The 20,171-nt window shown below is 35.7% G+C and overlaps 5 protein-coding genes across 15 annotated transcripts in view; 4 read left to right on the top strand and 1 right to left on the bottom strand.

The window, feature by feature from the left end:
• The window catches only part of blf (bloody fingers), a 201,498-nt gene that overhangs the window by 21,620 nt on the left and 159,707 nt on the right, over window positions 1–20,171 (bottom strand). The gene's annotated exons all lie outside the window — the stretch shown is intronic.
• Window positions 253–7,872, top strand: LOC137488997 (uncharacterized). Of its 4 annotated transcripts, XM_073937313.1 has the most exons (5): window positions 253–345; window positions 434–508; window positions 1,614–1,757; window positions 2,201–4,060; window positions 4,265–4,604. In XM_073937313.1, exons 3-5 carry the CDS (start codon window positions 1,703–1,705, stop codon window positions 4,285–4,287), a joined length of 1,938 nt encoding a protein of 645 aa, XP_073793414.1. In that variant the 5' UTR covers window positions 253–345; window positions 434–508; window positions 1,614–1,702; the 3' UTR covers window positions 4,288–4,604. The 4 variants fall into 4 exon arrangements, with proteins under 4 accessions (XP_073793414.1, XP_073793416.1, XP_068072666.1 ...); XM_073937315.1 differs by lacking the exons at window positions 434–508; window positions 4,265–4,604 and adding an exon at window positions 7,735–7,872 and having other exon boundaries at window positions 1,610–1,757; XM_068216565.2 differs by lacking the exon at window positions 434–508.
• Window positions 5,847–10,709, top strand: znf990 (zinc finger protein 990). The gene is made up of 3 exons (NM_001037407.2): window positions 5,847–5,965; window positions 7,735–7,878; window positions 8,300–10,709. The coding sequence occupies exons 2-3, from the start codon at window positions 7,824–7,826 to the stop codon at window positions 10,183–10,185; spliced, it is 1,941 nt and encodes a 646-aa protein (NP_001032484.2). The 5' UTR covers window positions 5,847–5,965; window positions 7,735–7,823; the 3' UTR covers window positions 10,186–10,709.
• wu:fi42h12 lies at window positions 11,683–15,320 on the top strand. The gene is made up of 3 exons (NM_001423697.1): window positions 11,683–11,746; window positions 12,557–12,722; window positions 13,212–15,320. Exons 2-3 carry the CDS (start codon window positions 12,668–12,670, stop codon window positions 15,248–15,250), a joined length of 2,094 nt encoding a protein of 697 aa, NP_001410626.1. The 5' UTR covers window positions 11,683–11,746; window positions 12,557–12,667; the 3' UTR covers window positions 15,251–15,320.
• Window positions 19,946–20,171, top strand: part of si:dkey-253d23.2 — a 50,309-nt gene continuing 50,083 nt past the window's right edge. For all 8 annotated transcript variants that reach the window (XM_073937325.1, XM_009296126.5, XM_073937321.1 and 5 more), the window contains exon 1: window positions 19,946–20,028. The gene's annotated coding sequence lies outside the window, so the exon portion shown is untranslated. The remainder of the gene's footprint in view (window positions 20,029–20,171) is intronic.

The following is a 20,171-nucleotide window of genomic DNA, read 5'->3' as shown; positions in this document are numbered from 1 at the left end:
TAAATAATTCACTATTATAATGTGTAGTGTAGCAAAAATGTTTCATAAACTTCTCTTTCTCATTTAAATAATTTGCAGATTGGATCTGGAAGAAGTTTTCCATATTCCATTTTAGAACGTTCACGTCACCGCGTTTTTAACCAGTTTTCAACCAATAATATCCAGCTGCAGGCAGTATTTCAATCAAATTATCTACCTAGCGATAGATGGCGCCATTATACTTATGTATTTGCGATCTGGCGCTCTTAAACTAAACGAGGAAGTCGCAAGGAACCGTCTGTCCAGCGAAGACCAAAGGCAAGGGACTTTGTTATCGCAGAGTAACGTTGAGTCCTCAAATCTGAGGTAATTTGTTTTTTATTTATATTTTACGATTCTAAAAACACTCTTTGAAATATAATGTACATGTTGTTTTCTCTGTTGTTCTGCCTAGTATAAGTGCAATTTGAGCGTCTTTTCAGGCTTCTGCTGACTGAAATGGACAATTAGCCTAGAAGAAACCTACCGTGTGAGAAATTATTCAAATTAAATAACGTTAACCTGTTTTAACTTAAGAGGCTGTTTAGATGATTAGTGCTTAAGTTTGGCTATTACCCAGCTTGAAAATCTTTTACATAAAAAAGTTGGTCATGGTTTCTTTTGTGTTCTCTTCAAACCAATCCCAGATAGTAAATCTGGATCTGGAGAGATTCGGCCCATAACGTTAGTCGTAACTGTCCCGCAACAGAGCTGGAATGCACAGATATCAGCTAGATTAACATCACAATCTAAACCAGAACTCAGCCACAACTTATTTAGAAGCTCAAAAAAACGTTATCTGTCACAGTTTTTCCTGCATTGAGAATTAGAAGGTGGACACCACAGCAGCAAATATTGTCCCACTCCACCTTTTGACAGAAATCAGGCAAACAGTCACAGCTACAGACAGACCCCAAGTGATGAGCACACGTAAATCAATTTTGCATAAATAAATTTATATTTTACTTGATAAAAATTATTATTGAAAATGTTAAAAAATGTTAAAAAAATTGTTACAAGTAGCAAAAAAATATTGATTGCCTCACCTCAGCCTCATTTTGATCTTGGAAAAACCCTGTATATTATTTATAAATTGTGTCAGGTATAACTAACGAATTAACTATGAAAATGCAATGTATAGTGAATTGTATAATTGGATTATTAGTGTCTAAGTAAACGTACTCATTGTTCAAGATAGTAAATACATTTACTAATATGAACAATGTTCCTTATTATAAAGGCTGCCTCATGATTTGTCAGATGGTGTTCTTCTCATCCATCCACCCTCACCCACATCCACTCATTAGCCACTCATTATACCATTGAAACAAAAGATGAAGAAAAATAACATTAGTGATGATGAACGTGAGGTTGGTGGTTGGAGGTGGAACACTATTTTTAATTCTGAAAACAAGAGGCGCACAGCACCTTGACTTTATAAAAGAGCAATATATTGTGCAACTACTGTATCAACAGTCTTGGTGCTGGAGTGCATGACATTAGGAACTTTTTCTGCACAGAGCTGACTTTATAAACAGGAACCAATGTTCACATTACTATAAAGTTGGTAACAGATTTCTGTTTTATTTAGGCAGTTCTCCCACTGTGAAGCTTCACCAATAAATGCTGAAATATTCCCATCAACCAAGAAGTGAATCAAAGTTTGTGAGAGAACAGTGAGAACATGAGTGATTCAGGAACCTGCACAATAAAACAGGAAGATACTGAAGAACAAATAGGTTGGTGATTACTCTTGATTCTGTCTTTTTACAAAGTTTTTATTTGCAACAAAGATTTCTCACAAAATTCAGTCTCATTATTCAGGTTATAAATAATACTTATAAATAATTTAGCAAAGCTACTGATTGACTAGTTATTATTACAAACACATTGTTTTTGACTGTAGTCCATCAATGTACCAAATTCAAATGAACGCATGGAAATGTTCATATAAGCAAATATTAAGTTAGGACATTATCCATTTTATTTATTGTATTGTATGTGCTAACATTTTTGTAACAAGCTTTTTGTAAAAAAAAAATTGTTTGAGTTGTTCAGAAATGGTGGGGTCAACTGAAACAACTAGTAATGATTATTAGGATGTTGTTTTGTGACGTCTCATTTTCTTGTCTTTAATATTTCTAACTTTTTGAAGCCTGTTTTACTTTTGCTTTCATTTTAGACTTGTTAAATGAGAACAAGGAGATTGAAGATCTGATTAAAAGGGGAGAGAAACATCACATCAAAACAGAAGAACACCTTCACAGTATTTCATCGATAAGGGAAGACAATCCATGTTTCACATGCCTTCAGTGCACAAATACTTTCTCATGCGAGGAAAGTCTAAATCTTCACATGAAGATTCATACAGAGGTGAAGCCACACACATCTGATCAATGTGATGAAATTTTCACTGTCGAAATTACAGATAACATGAAAGTCCACGCTGAGGAAACGGTGTACAATTGTGATCAGTGTGACAGGACTTTCACAGATAAGAGAAATTTAGCCGCACACTTGAAATTTCACAGCGGAGAGAAGCCCTTCATGTGTGATTTATGTGGGAGGAGTTTTCTTTATGCAAATACTTTGAAAAAACACCGGAAATTACACAGCGCTGTGAAGAATCACGTCTGCTCCAAGTGTGGCAAGAGCTTTTTTACATATAGTCAATTAAAAATCCACCACACAGCTCACGCTACAGAAAAACCTTTCAAATGTTCACACTGTGGCAAGGGGTTCAAATCATTACAGTGTCAACGAATACATGAGATGATCCACAGTGGAGAAAAGCCACACAAGTGTGATCAGTGCGAGAAGACTTTCAGACAGAGAAAAAGTTTAAACATCCACATGAGAATCCACACTGGAGAGAAGCCGTACACGTGCGATCATTGTGGGAGGAGTTTCAGCAGAAAGGAAACCCTTAACAGTCACTTGCAAACCCACTCTGGGAATATGCTGTACATTCATCCTCAGTATGCAGAGGGTTTCAACAGTACAGGAGATTTTACTGCGCAAATGCAAACTCACTTTGGAGAGAACCCTTTCTTATGTGATCAATGTGGGAAGGGGTTTAATAATAAAACTGCGTTAAAAAAACACAAAAACATACACAAAGGTGTGAAGGATCATGTTTGCTCCACGTGTGGCAAGAGTTTTTTAATAAATGCGTATTTAAAAATACATGAAAAAGCTCACTCTACAGAAAGACCTCATAAATGTTCACACTGTGACAAGGCATTTAAGTTACCGCAGACTCTGAAAAGACATGAGAAGACCCACACTGGAGAAAAGCCGTACTCCTGTGATCCATATGGGAAGAGACAAAACAGAGATCTAGATGTACACATTGAAAAACAATCTAAAGAGAAGCCACACAAATGTGATCAGTGCGGGGCGGGTTTTGCCACAAAATGGAGTCTTACTTATCACATGAAAATCCACACCGGAGAGAAGCCGTTCACATGTGATCAGTGTGGGATCGGTTTTGTCACAAAACTAAATCTTGCTAATCACTTGAAAATCCACACCGGAGAGAAGCCGTTCACATGTGATCATTGCGAGGCGAGGTTTGCCAGAAGGGACAGCCTTGCTAATCACATAAAACTCCACACCGGAGAGAATCTGCACAAATGTGATCAGTGTGGGAAAAGTTTCAGAAGATACGATGTTTTTAAAGGTCATCTTCTGAGTCATTCTAGAGAGAGAATCTATAAATGTAACCAGTGCGACAAAAGCTTTTTTAAGCCAAGTATGCTGAGGGACCACCGAAAAGTTCATACGGATGAGAGGCCATACGTGTGTTATTTGTGTGGGAAGAGTTATCGATATAAAACTGCATTAAAAATACACCAGAAAAGGCACAGCGGTGTGAAGGATCATGCTTGCTCTGAGTGTGGCAAGACTTTCTATACAGATAGTGCCCTTAAAGATCACCAGTCAGTTCACACTACAGAAACGCCTTATGAATGTTCACTCTGTGACAAAAGATTCAAGCGGTTACAATATCTGAAAATACATGCAAAGATTCACAAGCACAGTGAGTGAGTTTTGATCCTGTACGTATTATGATGTTGTGCAGAGCTGATTATTTTGATAATTGAGTTATGAATTTTTTATTCATCATCAGCTTTTGTCATTGATTCAGATGTTTACCCATTCTCAATGTTTAGTATTAAGAAAATCATTTCTGTTTTTGAGCTTGTGTCTTGTTGAGGAAGCTGAACTGACCAATCTCTTGCAGGTTCAATGCACCAACTGCTGTGAAAAATGTTCAGACAGACAAGAATCTATTGAAAAGCCTCTAAATCAAATAATTTTTTGCCAAAATATAAAGCAATGTGTGGAAATAGTTTGACTGACACAATGATGAAATTGAAGTTTGTAAGCTCTTAATTGGTACAATGTTGTAAGGGGATTATACAGAAGTTTACTTTTTTTGTTTTCTGTAATGTGTCCGCAGGGTTTGAAATTAAAGTTAAGCCCATGGATGTCAACAAGAAAGATTTGGATGACAGTCTAGTGGCTGCCTTGCAGATAATTCATGCAAATAAATAATAATAATGTGATAAACTGCAAATAAATACCTTGCTTGCTCATTTAATTATCTAGCTTCAAAGAATGAGAGACAAAATCAAAATCAATACCACAATCTACCAGTTTAACTGTTCTAGATGAGAATAGATTAAATCAGCTTTATTGTCATTACACATGTACAAATTCAAGGCAAAGAAATGCAGTTTAGGTCTAACCAACAGTGCAATAGCAGCAAGTCCAGGATACAGGTATAAGTTATAAACTGCAGTTATAGAAAAACTATAGTGATATTTACAGATAGATGTACTATAAACATTATATATTCTATTAGCTACGAACAGAGATTTACAATAAATTAATATATATGTACAGGTTGCTATTAATATCAGAAGTATGCAGATAGATAAACATAATTACTAATGTATATGTACAGTGGGTGTGTACATAATTACAAATGTCCATGTGCAGTGGGTATGTACAGTTCAAATAAATGAATCGGTGCAATGTAGTGCAATGAATATGTGCAAATTTTAAATTGTGCAAATGTTAAACAGTGCAGTGATTGTGAGTAGTATAAGTTAGTGAAGAGTGAGGGGTGTATTGGGGGCAAATGAGTCAGTGAGGGATAGAGTTCAAAAGGGAGACAGCTCTGGGGAAAAAGCTGTTCCTCAGTCTGCTGGTTTTTGTCCGGGGGAGCCTGAAGCGCCTGCCGGAAGGCAGGAGAGAAAACAGTCTGTGAGCAGGATGTATTTTTAAAATGGTATTTTTTGAAGCTATTCTTTTAAAATCACACCTGCATTGGTGTAAAATTTGTTAATGACAGTAAAGTCATATTTAAAAAAACTTTAAAAAACAATTTTAGACAATCAAAGTGTTGCATATTGATATTTCTGTTTTCTACCTAGTTAAATCTATGTTGACAACTATTGTGAGAAATCATTATCATGATCAGTGTCTTCACATTGATGAATATCATTAATTATTAATAATAACAACATATAATTTAAATTAAATTGAGAAAATTTGTAATTTAGGAAGTGTGTATCAAACTGGTTGGAAGCCCTTCACAATAATCAGTAGAAGAAGTAGCTCTCAGTTTCAAGAGGTTGGTGACCCCTGGTGTAGTGTAACATAAATGGTCCATAAACTTCTCTTTCTAATTCAAATGATTTGCAGATTGGAACTGGAAGAAGTCTTCCATATTCCATTTTAGCGCTAGAACGTTCACGTCACATCGTTTTTTAAACAGGCTGTATTGGAATATAATCTACATAGCGATAGGTGGCGCTAATGCATTTATGTATCTGCGAGCTGCCGCTCTTCACATAAACAAGGAAGTCTCGGGGAACTCTTCGGGGAAAAATAAAAAAAGCAAATCACAGGGTAACGTTGGGTCTTCAAGGCTGAGGTAATTTGTTTTTCATTTATATTTTACAATGATAAAACGCTCGTTAAAAACGTAATGTACAGGGTGTTTTCCTTGTTGTTTCCACCTAGTGTAAGTGCAGTTTGAGCGTCTTTTCAGGCTTCTGCTGACTGAAACAGACATTTAGCCAAGCAGAAACCAACCGTGTGAGAAATTAATGTTAAAATGAATTAACCCGTTATAACTTAAGGGGCCGTTTAGGTGATTTCTGCTTGAGTTTTGGCCATTACCCAGATTGAAAATCTTTTACATAAACGAAATTGGTCATGTTTTTATTTGTGTTTACCTCAGACCAATCCCAGATAGCAAGTCTGGACATTAAGGTAAAGTTGGTTTTATCATCACACAATTAGACTTTCTCCTTTATAATATAATTTCAGAAAAGTATTCTTTGCAAATTATAATTAGGGAAATCATATTAGCAGCCACTGACTATCAAACTATGACATTGTTCACACTCACAGTCAAATAAATGGTGCTAATGTTGTTTTTAAAGTCATACTTGCATAAGATTTCAGACCTAATATTCAAAGTACCATTGTGAACATTATAGGGAGCATGTAACAAGTTGTCACTGAACAAATATAAAACCAACTTTACCTCAGTAATCTGGATCTGGGGAGTTTGGGACCATAGTCGTAACTGTCCCGCAACAGAGCTGGAATGCATAGATATCAGACAGGCAAGAGCTAGACTACCAAGACAATCTCTACCAGAACTCAACTACAACTTATTTAGAAGCTCAAAAAAGGTTTATCAGTTTTTCCTGCATAGAAAATTAGGAGCTGGCCACCACCAACAAATATTCTCCCACTCACACTTTTGACAGAAATCAGGCAAGCTGTCACGACAACAGAAGGACCCCATGTGATGAGCACTGATCATGTATTTAATTACGTTAATACATTTATTTAAATAAAATAATTGTTACTTAACACAATTAAAATAATAATTGAATATGTGTTTGTTACAAGTAGCATAAAATTATTGATTGTCTCACCTCAGCCTCATTCTGATCTTGGAAAAACCCTGTACATTATTTATAAATTGTGTCAGGTATAACTATATATGAAAATGCAGTGTATAGTGTTTAATAATGCAGTGGGTGGAAAGGTGGACCAAAGATAAACCAACAATATAATGAATTCAAAAGAGAAACAAAATACACGGTCACAGTACAATAAGAAAAAGGAAACAAATGTCATTTTGAACATTACAAAGTAAATCAAATGTGCAATAAAATAATTGAGTCATGCAGAAACAAGGAACAAATGCTAGTTATTAAAGACGAATGAAAAATGTGGTAAAAGTTCAGTGGTCTCTTACGAGAAGTAAAAACATCTAAAGAAACTACAAGCAACAAAGATGTTATAAAAATGAAGTACAGTTTATCTTTGCTGATTTGCCAAATCAGTATGTAAAATATCTGTAAAACTGTCAAATATACATTCATTTGGTAAGTGTTCTTTTTTTTTTTTGCCATCCTTGCATTCACTATCACTCAGATGAAATAAGTAGCTTTTAAATTTATGGTTTTTATTAATTTTCTGTCTCTAAATTGACTTTATTAAAAGAGCAATATACTGTGCTTCTGTGTTGCTGTGTAACCACTGTATCAACAGTCTTGGTGCTGGAGCGCATGACATTGGGCACTTTTTCTGCAGAGAGCTGTCTTTTATTATCATTTAATTTGTAAATTATACAAGCAATTACTATAAAGTTGATAACAGTTTTATGTTTTATTTTGGCAGTTCTTTAACTGTGAAGCTTCACCAGTAAATGCTGAAACATTCCCATCAACCAAGAAGTGAAGCAAAGTTTGTGAGAGAACAGTGAGAACATGAGTGATTCAGGAGTCTGCACAATAAAACAGGAAGATGCTGAAGAACAAATAGGTTGGTGATTATTCTTGATTCTGTCTTTTACCAAAACTAGCAGCAACTCATTAGCTAAAGTTTTTATTTACAACAAAGATTTCCCACAAAATCCAACAATTTAAATGAACATGTGGAAATGTTCATATTTGCAAATATTATTTCAGGAAATTATTTTATTTGTTGTACTGTATGTGCTAACATTTCCTTTTTGTAAAAATAATGAGTTTGAGTTGTTCAAAAATGGTGGGGTCAGTGGCGTGGCGGACGGGCCCTCAGGAAAGGGAAGTGATCCCTGCAGTGCTACGCCACTGGGTGGGGTCAAATGAAAAGATAACTAGAGTAGAATGATTATAAGGATGTTGTTTTGTGACATCTAATTTTTTTTGTCTTTAATATTTCTAACTTTTTGAAGCCTGTTTTTCTTTTGCTTTCATTTTAGACTTGTTAAATGAGAACAAGGAGATTGAAGATCTGATTAAAAGGGGAGAGAAACATCACATCAAAACAGAAGAAAACCTTTACAGTATCTCAACGATAAGAAAAGACAATCCATGTTTCACATGCCTTCAGTGTAAAAACACTTTCTCATGCGAGGAAAGTCTAAATCTTCACATGAAGATTCATAGAGAGGTGAAGCCACACACCTCTGATCAATGTGATGAGATTTTCACCGTAAAAGTTACAAATAACGTAAATGTCCACGCTGAGGAAACGGTGTACAATTGTGATCAGTGTGACAGGACTTTCACAGATAAGAGAAATTTAGCCGCACACATGAAATTTCACAGCGGAGAGAAGCCCTTCATGTGTGATCTATGTGGGAGGAGTTTTCTTTATGCAAATACATTAAAAAAACACCGAAATTTACACAGCGCTGTGAAGAATCACGTCTGCTCCAAGTGTGGCAAGAGCTTTTTCACATTCAGTCAATTAAAAATCCACCACACAGCTCACGCTACAGAAAAACCTTTCAAATGTTCACACTGTGGCAAGGCGTTCAAATCATTACAGTGTCAACGAATACATGAGATGATCCACAGCGGAGAAAAGCCACACAAGTGCGATCAGTGCGAGAAGACTTTCAGACAGAGGAAAAGTTTAAACATCCACATCAGAATCCACACTGGAGAGAAGCCGTACACGTGCGATCATTGTGGGAGGAGTTTCAGCAGAAAGGAAACCCTTAACAGTCACTTGAAAACCCACTCTGGGAATATGCTGTACACTTGTGCTGAGTGTGGGGAAGGTTTCAACAATACAGGAGATTTTACAGCACACATGAAAACTCACTTTGGAGAGAACCCTTTCTTATGTGATCAATGTGGGAAGGGTTTTCCTAATAGGACTGCATTAAAAAAACATCAGAATATACACAAAGGTTTGAAGAATCATGTTTGCTCCAAGTGTGGCAAGACTTTTTTGACAAATGCTATTTTAAAAGCGCATGAAAGACTTCACACTACAGAAAGACCTCATAAATGTTCACACTGTGACAAGGCATTTAAATTATCGCAGCATCTTAAAATACACGTGAAGATCCACACTGGAGAAAAGCCGTACTCCTGTGATCCATGTGGGAAGAGTTTCAGACAAAAACGAGATCTAGATGTACACATTGAAAAACACACTGAAGAGAAGCCACACAAATGTGATCAGTGCGGGGCGGGTTTTGCTAGAAAATTAAGTCTTGCTAATCACAAGAACATCCACACCGGAGAGAACACATGTGATCAGTGTGGGATGAGTTTTGCCACAAAATCGAGTCTTGAAAATCACATAAAAATCCACACCGGAGAGAAGCCGTTCACATGTGATCATTGCGAGGCGAGTTTTGCCAGAAGGGACAGCCTTGCTAATCACATAAAACTCCACACCGGAGAGAATCTGCACAAATGTGATCAGTGTGGGAAAAGTTTCAGAAGATACGATGTTTTTAAAGCACATCTGCTGACTCATTCTAGAGAGAGAATCTATAAATGTAACCAGTGCGACAAAAGCTTTTTTAAGCCAAGTTTGCTGAGGGACCACCGAAAAGTTCATACAGATGAGAGGCCATACGTTTGTTATTTGTGTGGGAGGAGTTTTCGTTATAAAACTGCATTAAAAATACACCAGAAAAGGCACGACGGTGTGAAGGATCATGCTTGCTCTGAGTGTGGCAAGACTTTCTATACAGATAGTGCCCTTAAAGATCACCAGTCAGTTCACACTACAGAAACGCCTTACGAATGTTCATACTGCGACAAAAGATTCAAACGGTTACAATATCTGAAAATACACACAAAGATCCACACTGGAGAAAAGCTAAATCAAAGTGATTTATGAAGTAAAATGGTTCACTCATTGTTCTACTTTAACCTGTCACAGAAAAACAAGGTGCATGCCTGAAATCACAGTAAGTTAGTTGTGATCTTGTGCAGAGCTGATTATTTTGATAATTGAGGTAAAAAATGATTATTATTCGTCAGCCTTTTGCTATGAAGTCAGATGTTTTACCCATTGTCATTGTTTAGTAATCAAGAAAAGCATTTCTGTTTTTGAGTTTGTGTCCTGTTAGCAGTCCTTGAGGAAGCGGAACTGACCAATCTCTTGCAGATTTTCTACAGATGTCACCAATACACCAACTGCTGTGAAAAATATTCAGATAAACAAGAATCTATTTAAAAACCACATGCTTTGTTTTTTATTTTATTTGACAAAAGGTAAAGCAATTTGCTGAAATACTTTGAGTGACACAATGATGAAATTGAAGTTTGTAACCTCTGCATTGGTAAAGTGTTGTTAGGGATTATACATACATTTTTTGGCTAACTTTTACCAATGAAAAAAGATTCAAGATTTATATGCAATGTTGCATTTGTTTACATTTTTTCCAATGTGTCCCGAGAGATTGGAATTAAAGGTAAGCCCATGGATGTCAATGAGAAACGTTTAGATGCAAGTTTAGTGGTTTATGCAGATAATTTAGCCTAAACTGGAAATATCATATTTACTGATTTATTTTTCTAGCTTTAATGAATGTGAGACAAAATGGAAATCTATACCTCAATCTGCCAATTTGTCTAAAAAAAAGTGTTCTGCAAATTTAAATAGATTAAAACACTTAAAATTGGGTAATTTGCCAATAAATCCTTTTTTTTTTTCATTTTTGCTTCAGAATGTTTAGAGTCGATAATTGTATAAATGATTCACTTTATTGTGTAATGTAACTAAAAGTGGTTCATAAATGTCTTTCTCATTTAAGTGATTTGTAGATTGGGCCTGGAAAAAGTATTCCATACGTCTGTTGATAGGGCAAAACACTTAGTGCTACTCTAAAGTCCAATATTTAATGCAATTTGCCTCTGACATCATGTTCTTTTAAATTTTGGGGACCAGACAAGACTTTCTGTGGACAGGATTTATTGGATTTTGACAACAGATATTTTTGTGACGTTGATTAGACATTTCCTAATGTGTTTTTATATAGCTGAGTTGAAAACTGAATTGTAAATTAACCATGGCTTATTTTATATATTGTATATTAAATTAACTTTGTTTAAATTATCATTATATTATATTCATAGTTTATTCAGTGATAAAAACACAATTATTACAACACTAACTATGGTTTTACCATGACTGGTGGGTCTTTCTTGGCTTTGGCGCGCTTTTAGCGTTTGAACGTTCACGTAAGCTTTTTTTTAACAGCCAGTATTTAAATCAAATTATGTTCCATTTTGAATAAAATGTGAATCAAATAATCTACCTAGCAATAGGTGGCGCTAATGCACTTATGTATCAGAGACCTGCCGCTCTTAAAGTAAACGAGGAAGTCTCGGGAAACCCAAGACTAAAGGCAAAGGACTTTATTATCACAGGGTAACGTTGTGTCTTCAAAGCTGAGGTAATTCGTTTTTGATTTATATCATACAACAATAAAGCACTCGTTTAAATATAATGTTAAGGTGTTTTCTCTGTTGTTGCCACCAAGTATAAGTTAAATTTAAGCGTTTTTTCAGGCTTCTGCTGACTGAAATAGACATTAGCCAAACAGAAACCGTTTGAGAAATGTTATAATTAAGCAATATGTTTCAAACTATTTCAACTCAAGAGGTCGCTTAGAGGATTTCTGCTTGCATTCTAGAAATCTTCTTTAAAATAAAATTGGTCCCATTTTGCATTGTGTTCTCCTAGGACCAATCCCAGATAGCACAAACTTGTTAACTTCCCATTTTTTGTTTCCAAACAGGATTGAAGAATACTTTTAAGTTAAAGACCTTAGGTCTTTTAAGTGGAAACTAGTTATCAATTATTAATTATTGGATTAAAATGGTTAGCTTCTTTACTCTCAAATATTGCATCTCATTCACTGATATGTATTTATTTTTTTCATAATTACACACACATTTAAACTTCTCACAAAAATCTTCCACTAAATTCAATACATGTGAACTTATTCTGTAGATTTGGAGTCGTCTTAATGAGCGCCTGCTTGCATGAGTTTAGTAATTTGCAATTTTTGCTTGCTCTATAAAAGAGTAATATACTGTGCTTTTTATGTTGCTGTGTAACCACTGTATCAGTCTTGGTGCTGGAGCGCATGACATTGGGAACTTTTTCTGCTGAGAGTTGTCTTTTATTATCCTTTGATTTGTAAATTATACAAACAATTACTATAAAATAGGTAACCGATTTATGTGTTTTATTTTGACAGTTCTTCTCCAACTATACAGCAGTTCTCCCACAGTGAAGCTTCACCAGTAAATGCTGAAATATTTCCATCAACCAAGAAGTGAAGCAAAGTTTTTGAGAGAACAGTGAGAACATGAGTGATTCAGGATCCTGCACAATAAAACAGGAAGATACTGAAGAACAAATAGGTTGGTGATTATTCTTGATTCTAACATTTACCAATATTTGCAGAAACTCATTAAGTATTTATTTACACCAAAAAAAAAAAAAAAAGATTTAGCAAAAAAACCAACCACATTATTCAGCCTACAAATAATTCTTATAGACATTTTCAAAGTTATTGTTATGTACTCTTCTTTAGTGTGGTTTTAATCCAAATAATGAACCTAAAACCTGATTTTCCTGTCTGATGGTTTTTATCAGGTTTACAATTTAGCAAATCTACTGATTAAATTGTTATTATTACAACACATTTTTGACTGTATCTATTAATGTAACAAATTCAAATGATTGCATTGAAATATTAATATTTGCTAATATTAGGTCAGGAATTAGGTCAAATGAAAAGATAACTATATTAAATGATTATTAGGATGTTGTTTTGTGACTCATTTTTCTGTCTGTGAATCTAATTTTTCTGTCCGTAACTTTTTGAAACCTTTTTGCTTTCATTTTAGACTTGTTAAATGAGAAGACGGAGATTGAAGATCTGATTAAAAGGGGAGAGAAACATCAAATCAAAACAGAAGAACACCTTCACAGTATTTCATCAATAAGGAAAGACAACACATGTTTCACATGCCTTCAGAGTGCAAAGACTTTCTCATGCAAGGAAAGTCTGAATCTTCACATGAAAATCCATAAAGAGGTGAAGCCACACACATCTGATCAACATGAGAAGATTTCCACAGGAGAAGTTAAAGATAACATGAAAGTCCACGCTGAGGAAACGGTGTACAATTGTGATCAGTGTGACAGGATTTTCACAGATAAGAGAAATTTAGCCGCACACATGAAATTTCACAGCGGAGAGAAGCCCTTCATGTGTGATTTATGTGGGAGGAGTTTTCTTTATGCAAATACATTAAAAAAACACAGAAATTTACACAGCGCTGTGAAGAATCACGTCTGCTCCAAGTGTGGCAAGAGCTTTTTCACATATAGTTCGTTAAAAATCCACCACACAGCTCACGCTACAGAAAAACCTTTCAAATGTTCACACTGTGGCAAGGGGTTCAAATCATTACAGTGTCAACGAATACATGAGATGATCCACAGTGGAGAAAAGCCACACAAGTGCGATCAGTGCGAGAAGACTTTCAGACAGAGAAAAAGTTTACATTTACACATGAGAATCCACACTGGAGAGAAGCCGTACACGTGCGATCATTGTGGGAGGAGTTTCAGCAGAAAGGAAACCCTTAACAGTCACTTGAAAACCCACTCTGGGAATATGCTGTACACTTGTGCTGAGTGTGGGGAGGGTTTCAACAATACAGGAGATTTTACAGCACACATGAAAACTCACTTTGGAGAGAACCCTTTCTTATGTGATCAATGTGGGAAGGGTTTTCCTAATAGGACTGCATTAAAAAAACATCAGAATATACACAAAGGTTTGAAGGATCATGTTTGCTCCAAGTGTGGCAAGACTTTTTTGACAAATGCTATTTTAAAAGCGCATGAAAGACTTCACACTACAGAAACGCCTTATAAATGTTCACACTGTGACAAGGCATTTAAGTTATCGCAGTATTTGAAAATACACGAGAAGATCCACACTGGAGAAAAGCCGTACTCCTGTGATCCATGTGGGAAGAGTTTCAGACAAAAACGAGATCTAGATGTACACATTGAAAAACACACTGAAGAGAAGCCACACAAATGTGATCAGTGCGGGGCGGGTTTTGCCAGGAAGTTAAGTCTTGCTAATCACAAGAAGATCCACACCGGAGAGAACACATGTGATCAGTGTGGGATGAGTTTTGCCAAAAAAATAAGTCTTGATAATCACATGAAAATCCACACCAAACAGAAGTCTTTCACATGTGATCATTGTGGGATAAGTTTAGCCAGAAAGGAAAGTCTTGCTAATCACATAAAAATCCACACCGGAGAGAAGCCGTTCAAATGTGATCGCTGCGAGGCGAGTTTTGCCAGAAAGCAAAGCCTTGTTAATCACGTGAAAATTCACACCGGAGAGAATCTGTACAAATGTGATCAGTGTGGGAAAAGTTTCAGAAGATATAGTGTTTTTAAGGATCATCTGCTGACTCATTCTAGAAAACGAATCTATAAATGCGACCAGTGCGAAAAAAGCTTTTTTCGGCCAAGTTTTCTGAGGGACCACCGAAAAATTCATACAGATGAGAGGCCATACGTGTGTTATTTGTGTGGGAGGAGTTTTCGTTATACGAGTGGATTAAAATCACACCAGAAAAGGCACGGCGGTGTGAAGGATCATGCTTGCTCTGAGTGTGGGAAGACTTTCTTTTCAGTTAGTGCTCTAAAATGTCACCAGTCAGTTCACACTACAGAAACGCCTTATAAATGTTCGTACTGCGACAAGAGATTCAAACGGTTACAATATCTGAAAATACACAAGAGGGTCCACACTGGAGAAAAGCCGTATCCGTGTCATTCGTGTGGGAAAAGGTTTACTTATTCTACTACTCTGTACAGTCATAAAAAAAGTTCATGTCTGAGAGCAAAGTAGTTTCGAGTTCTGATGCTGTATTGTTAGTGCAATATGCACCAATTTGAAGTAGTAAATAAAACAAGGAAATAATTTCTGCTTTTGAGCTTATATCTTTTCAATAATGTCTGTGGAGGCTAGCCAAAAAGTTGTGCATAATTACTTGATGACAAAATTGCAACTGCTAACAATCAAAATTCTGTAAAACTAGATATTTCCAATTGTTAACTTCTGTGTTTACTAGGTGTTTTTGCATAAACGCTTCTTGTTTGCAATAATAGTCTAAAAAGAGTTTTTTTTTTTAATGTAGTCAACTTTAATATAAATAAACACACAACTTCTGTTTAGACATGTTTAATCCCCTGAAATTAGCGCAACAATTTTTGGCCACAATTTTGTATTGATGGTATGTAATGAAAAGCCAAACTATATGTATTTTCAGTTATCATTCTTAATCATACTCTGTATTTGCAGAGATTTTAATATTTTGTTGATCATATGAGTTTTTTTTTTATCCTTGTTTTTTCTTCTTTTGCCTTTTAGTCTAATTTTTAAATTTACAATTAATAAAGGCTGATAAATAATTTTTCTGCGAACCATGACTAAGCTAACAAACAAATCTTTGTCAAACTATGCATTTTAGATTGTTAACTTGCGTGTTTACTAGATGTTTTGACTGACAACATAAAAATTGGCTAACTGGGTTGGCAGATGACTTAAGAGTTATTGTTAAATGCTGTCAATACATAATCGAACTAGACTATTTAGATCAGGGGTCCGTTCTTCGTACGTGGATTACTCAGTTAGCTGGATTTGGATATTGACGATTTGACACGATCCAGGATCGTTTCGTTCTTCAAAGCTGATCCGGGAGTTGTTGTCATAGCAACAGTTCTGCTAGCTCAAACCTGATCGGAAGCAGGTTCAATTCATATAAACAGGATTAGATCGGCTCAGTTCAAGCAAAGATAGTAGAGAAAGCATGTACCGAATTCTGAAATTTTCTTACAGTAGTAGTTATATACACTTAGGAAAATAGTTCATATTTTTAACTATATATATATATATATATAAAGTTATAGTTATTAATAAAATAAATAAAACTTATGCAATCTGCACCCCTGAAATAAAAGTACAAAGACTGCCACTTGTTGGTGCAAAAAGAAAACTTATTGATATGAACTTTTTAGATCGCTTACAATTTGTGTATGATAATAATAATGCAGAATATGTGACTTTTTAAAAAAAGCAATAATACATTAATGCAGTCATAAACATGTTTTGACAGTTAATATGCCAGTGATTATGCTTTACAAAAGTTGCAGATGCCTTTACCAATATCAAAATGCTTTTGTAAACATCCAGTTATTCCCTACAGTGATTAAAAAAACGGCTTCTATAATAAAGAAAATCTTTTCTAAACGTAGAAATAAATACATTGATATGCATTGAAATACATGATGAAAACTCTTGACACATGAAAGTGTAAAGCCTGCCACTCATAACAAATGTGGAAAGTTATTGGGTGTCATATTTGACAAAATGTTTCTGCTAATTTGTTGTAATTTTGCTCACATGGATAATTGAATATTAATCAGATGATGTCATTACGCTGCTGTGCCATCAGCAAATCCTTGCATTGCTGATCATGATTTCGAGGATCGATAGATCTGTCCTTCACAACACACGGAGCGATCTCAGATCAGTTCATCCAGACATTCTAATTTGATTTGCGAACTTGTTTGAAGAACCAAATTAGCGAGAGATCAGTGATCAAGATTAAAAGATCCAGGATCTGCCAAATCATCTTAGATCATTTAAGCGAGGTACGAAGAACGGACCCCTGGACTGCATTTCGCTGTTTGTTATTTTATTTTGAGTGGTTTATGACCGTGGTAAAGTTAGTTTTACATTTGACATTCGGTTTCAAACCAAGTTAAATTCTTTGTTCCTGCTATTGTTTGAGTCAAAACTATGTCAGAGAGACATAAATGTGTGCTGAGATACTGAGATATATAGGCGAGATAATTTTACCCCAAGTCAATGACATTTTTTGAGCTAGCTTTTATTTATTTATTTTGTATAGCGCTTTTACAATGTAGATTGTCTCAAAGCAGCTTCACATAAATGGTCATAGTAACTGGAACACAGTAGTTCAGTTTTTAGTGTTTAGGTTCAGTTCAGTTTAGCTCAGTTCAGTTCAGTGTGGTTTAAAATCATTACTGAGAGTCCGAACACTAAAGAGAAAATTAATCGATGGGTAGCTCTACCGATCCCAAACCATGCAAGCTAGTGGCAACAGCGGAGAGGGAAAAAAAAACTCTTGTTTGTCTTATTTTGACTGCTATACTATTATAAATAGTGAAAATAACTCATCAAAAAAGGTTTTAAGACCAAGTGGAATCCTCTATTGAGTGTTGTTTTGACTTCATCTAATCAGTTTTGGCCAGTGCAAACAATTATTTTTCATGAGTCCAACATCCAGCTGTGCAAGAAAACACACAGTCTGACTTATGTGAGTCATCTTTCACTACTGTATTGTTTTTAAATGGAGAAAATATTTTACAAGTGACTTTTATACTAAATCTTGGACCTTATTAAAACAAAAAGACCAATAAAAAGGTGTGAAGCACCATAAGCTGTCCATATTAAAATTAATTTGAATACTGTTGGCTATTGATGTTATCCAGGAATTTTCATGCGTACTTTTTTTTGCGTATGATGACCATCCATCTATTTAGGCTAAAATAGTGCTAAAAATGTCACTAAAATGCAGTTTTAAAACTCATAATTAAATAGTAGCCTAAATGAGGCCTATAACCGCAAATAGGTCTAATTTTTAAGAAAAAAAGAAACACCCCTTCACCAGGCTGGCGTTGTACGCAGCGCTCATGACGTCTCACCTGTCACCTGACATTACTGCAAACGACCAAGCAAACAATAATCCTAACATATTACATGGGAGTGTACGGTGGAAACAGTTTTGCAGTTTTTTTGCAGCCCGTGCAATAAGCAGACGCGGATAAAGCAAGTGCTTGTGATTTCAGGGGCGCCTCCAAGGGGTGGCCAGGGGTGGCCACGGCCACCCCTCGGTAAACTCTGGCCACCCCTGTGGCCACCCCAATATAATTTTGCGGTTGACATTATTGATTTAAATGAACTTATAAATTCCCAATATTTAGATAAATAAATAAATACATAAATAAATAAATAAAATGCAGTCACTAAATTATTGTTGGTGTTACTGACGTAGCTCTCCCCCTCTGGTTCAATGCTGGTGAAAGCAAACTGACGCATGCGCGCGGAAAACCATTCCCGCGCGCCTCACGCACTCCTGTGTGAATCCCGGTTGGTTGTTTGCATGCACGCCGACATAATAGGCACCGCTCATGCGCCGTGAAACCGGAGTAACAGCCTTTTGTGCAGAAGTGTCGGCACACAGCGAGTTTTGAAAGTCGTTTAAAGTTTATATAATATGATGATGATGATGATGATGATGATGATGATGATGTTAATTTCACTAAGCATGCCTTTAAAGCAGAAAGGAGGGATAATGAGTCAGGGAGGTAAGACTTTATAACATGATTTCTCAGCCATGATCTGGTCTAAGACCACAGATAATTCTATAATACATTTTTTGTATTCTTTAGAATTGTCATAATTAATTTTCATGCAAAAGGTTTCTTAAGTGATGTTGGCATATCACTCCAGTTGTTGTTTTCCAGTAATATTTAGGACTGATTTCTGTTATTTATTTAGAATAATAATTGTATAATAATATTAATTGTATTTATTTAGAATAAATATAAATAAATTTTTATATTTATTGAATAACAAATCTAACAATTCAAGAGAGGTGGGGATGTATAGGGTGGTTCGCCAAGGGTGTCATTTAAACTAGAACCGCCACTACCCTCCCCGTTCGTCCTTGACAGCACACACACACCTTCAATAGACAGCAATGGCTATTTAATATTTACCTTAAGCTACAGTATATCAATAGAAGAAGCTGCATTAATAAAATGGTTCAAAAAGCAATATGGATAAATAATATTATTAGGTATAGGGAGTGTGTATAGTAATGCCTTTTGTTCAGTTTGTTCATTTGTTTGGGTAATTAATAAACTCATTATTCTTTCATTCATTTTCTTTTCGGCTTAGTCCCTTTATTAATCCAGGGTCACCACAGCAGAATGAACCGCCAACTTATCTAGCACATTTTTACACAGCGGATGCCCTTCCAGCTGCAACCCATCACTGGGAATAATAAACTCATTAATCTTCATTAATTTTAGACATGGCATATCTCGTATGATGTACAATAAAGGCACGTAAAAAAAGAAGTCATTTATACAGTATATGAAAAGTGTTTTTAAACTAAACATAGATTTTTATTTGGTTTGCACATGTACTTGCTGAATTATTTCAAAGAATAAATTGCAATATTTCAAGTAGAATTAATTAAATGAATAAAACTACATTATTTCATTTACCAGAAACAAAAATATAACATTACACTGAATTCATTATTTTTCTTTGTGTGCCACCCCAAGATTTGGTGCGGCCTCTTCTGGCCACCCCTAAGAAAATTTTCTGGGGGCGCCACTGTGTGATTTACATGTGAAGTCAATGCCATGATGCGATTAGAGATCCTGCTGCTGCGCGAATCGGGCGTTTCTGGCGTTCAGAAAACAAGAGAGAGTGGGATCATCTAACAAACGGAGCAGTGGAGCAGACAGATAAGCAACCAGCTTTCAGTGATGGAGAGGATGACAGCCGCTGTACGTGGCTACAATGAAGTAAGCATCAATTATTTTTGATTTACATGTATGGCTGCAGGCATGTAGTTACCAGCCTTCGGGACCATGTTAGAGACTTCTGTGAGATTTCCAGTGGGCCGCGGTCTTTTTAGGCCGGTGAGCATTTTGTCTTTTAATTAGTT

The sequence above is a fragment of the Danio rerio genome, chromosome 22, assembly GCF_049306965.1.
Source record: "Danio rerio strain Tuebingen ecotype United States chromosome 22, GRCz12tu, whole genome shotgun sequence".
Lineage (NCBI taxonomy): Eukaryota > Metazoa > Chordata > Actinopteri > Cypriniformes > Danionidae > Danio > Danio rerio.
The sequence above is the reverse complement of the archived record's forward strand: the minus strand, read 5'-3'. Positions and strand labels throughout refer to the sequence as shown.

Excerpts from the sequence above, each read along its gene's own strand:
- wu:fi42h12 (NM_001423697.1), top strand. The coding sequence starts at position 12,668 with ATGAGTGATTCAGGATCCTGCACAATAAAACAGGAAGATACTGAAGAA. Across the intron at positions 12,723-13,211 it reads AGATACTGAAGAACAAATAG|ACTTGTTAAATGAGAAGACG; the intron begins GTTGGTGATTAT and ends CTTTCATTTTAG.
- znf990 (NM_001037407.2), top strand. The coding sequence starts at position 7,824 with ATGAGTGATTCAGGAGTCTGCACAATAAAACAGGAAGATGCTGAAGAA. Across the intron at positions 7,879-8,299 it reads AGATGCTGAAGAACAAATAG|ACTTGTTAAATGAGAACAAG; the intron begins GTTGGTGATTAT and ends CTTTCATTTTAG.
- LOC137488997 (XM_068216565.2), top strand. The coding sequence starts at position 1,703 with ATGAGTGATTCAGGAACCTGCACAATAAAACAGGAAGATACTGAAGAA. Across the intron at positions 1,758-2,200 it reads AGATACTGAAGAACAAATAG|ACTTGTTAAATGAGAACAAG; the intron begins GTTGGTGATTAC and ends CTTTCATTTTAG. Across the intron at positions 4,061-4,264 it reads TGCAAAGATTCACAAGCACA|GTTCAATGCACCAACTGCTG; the intron begins GTGAGTGAGTTT and ends AATCTCTTGCAG.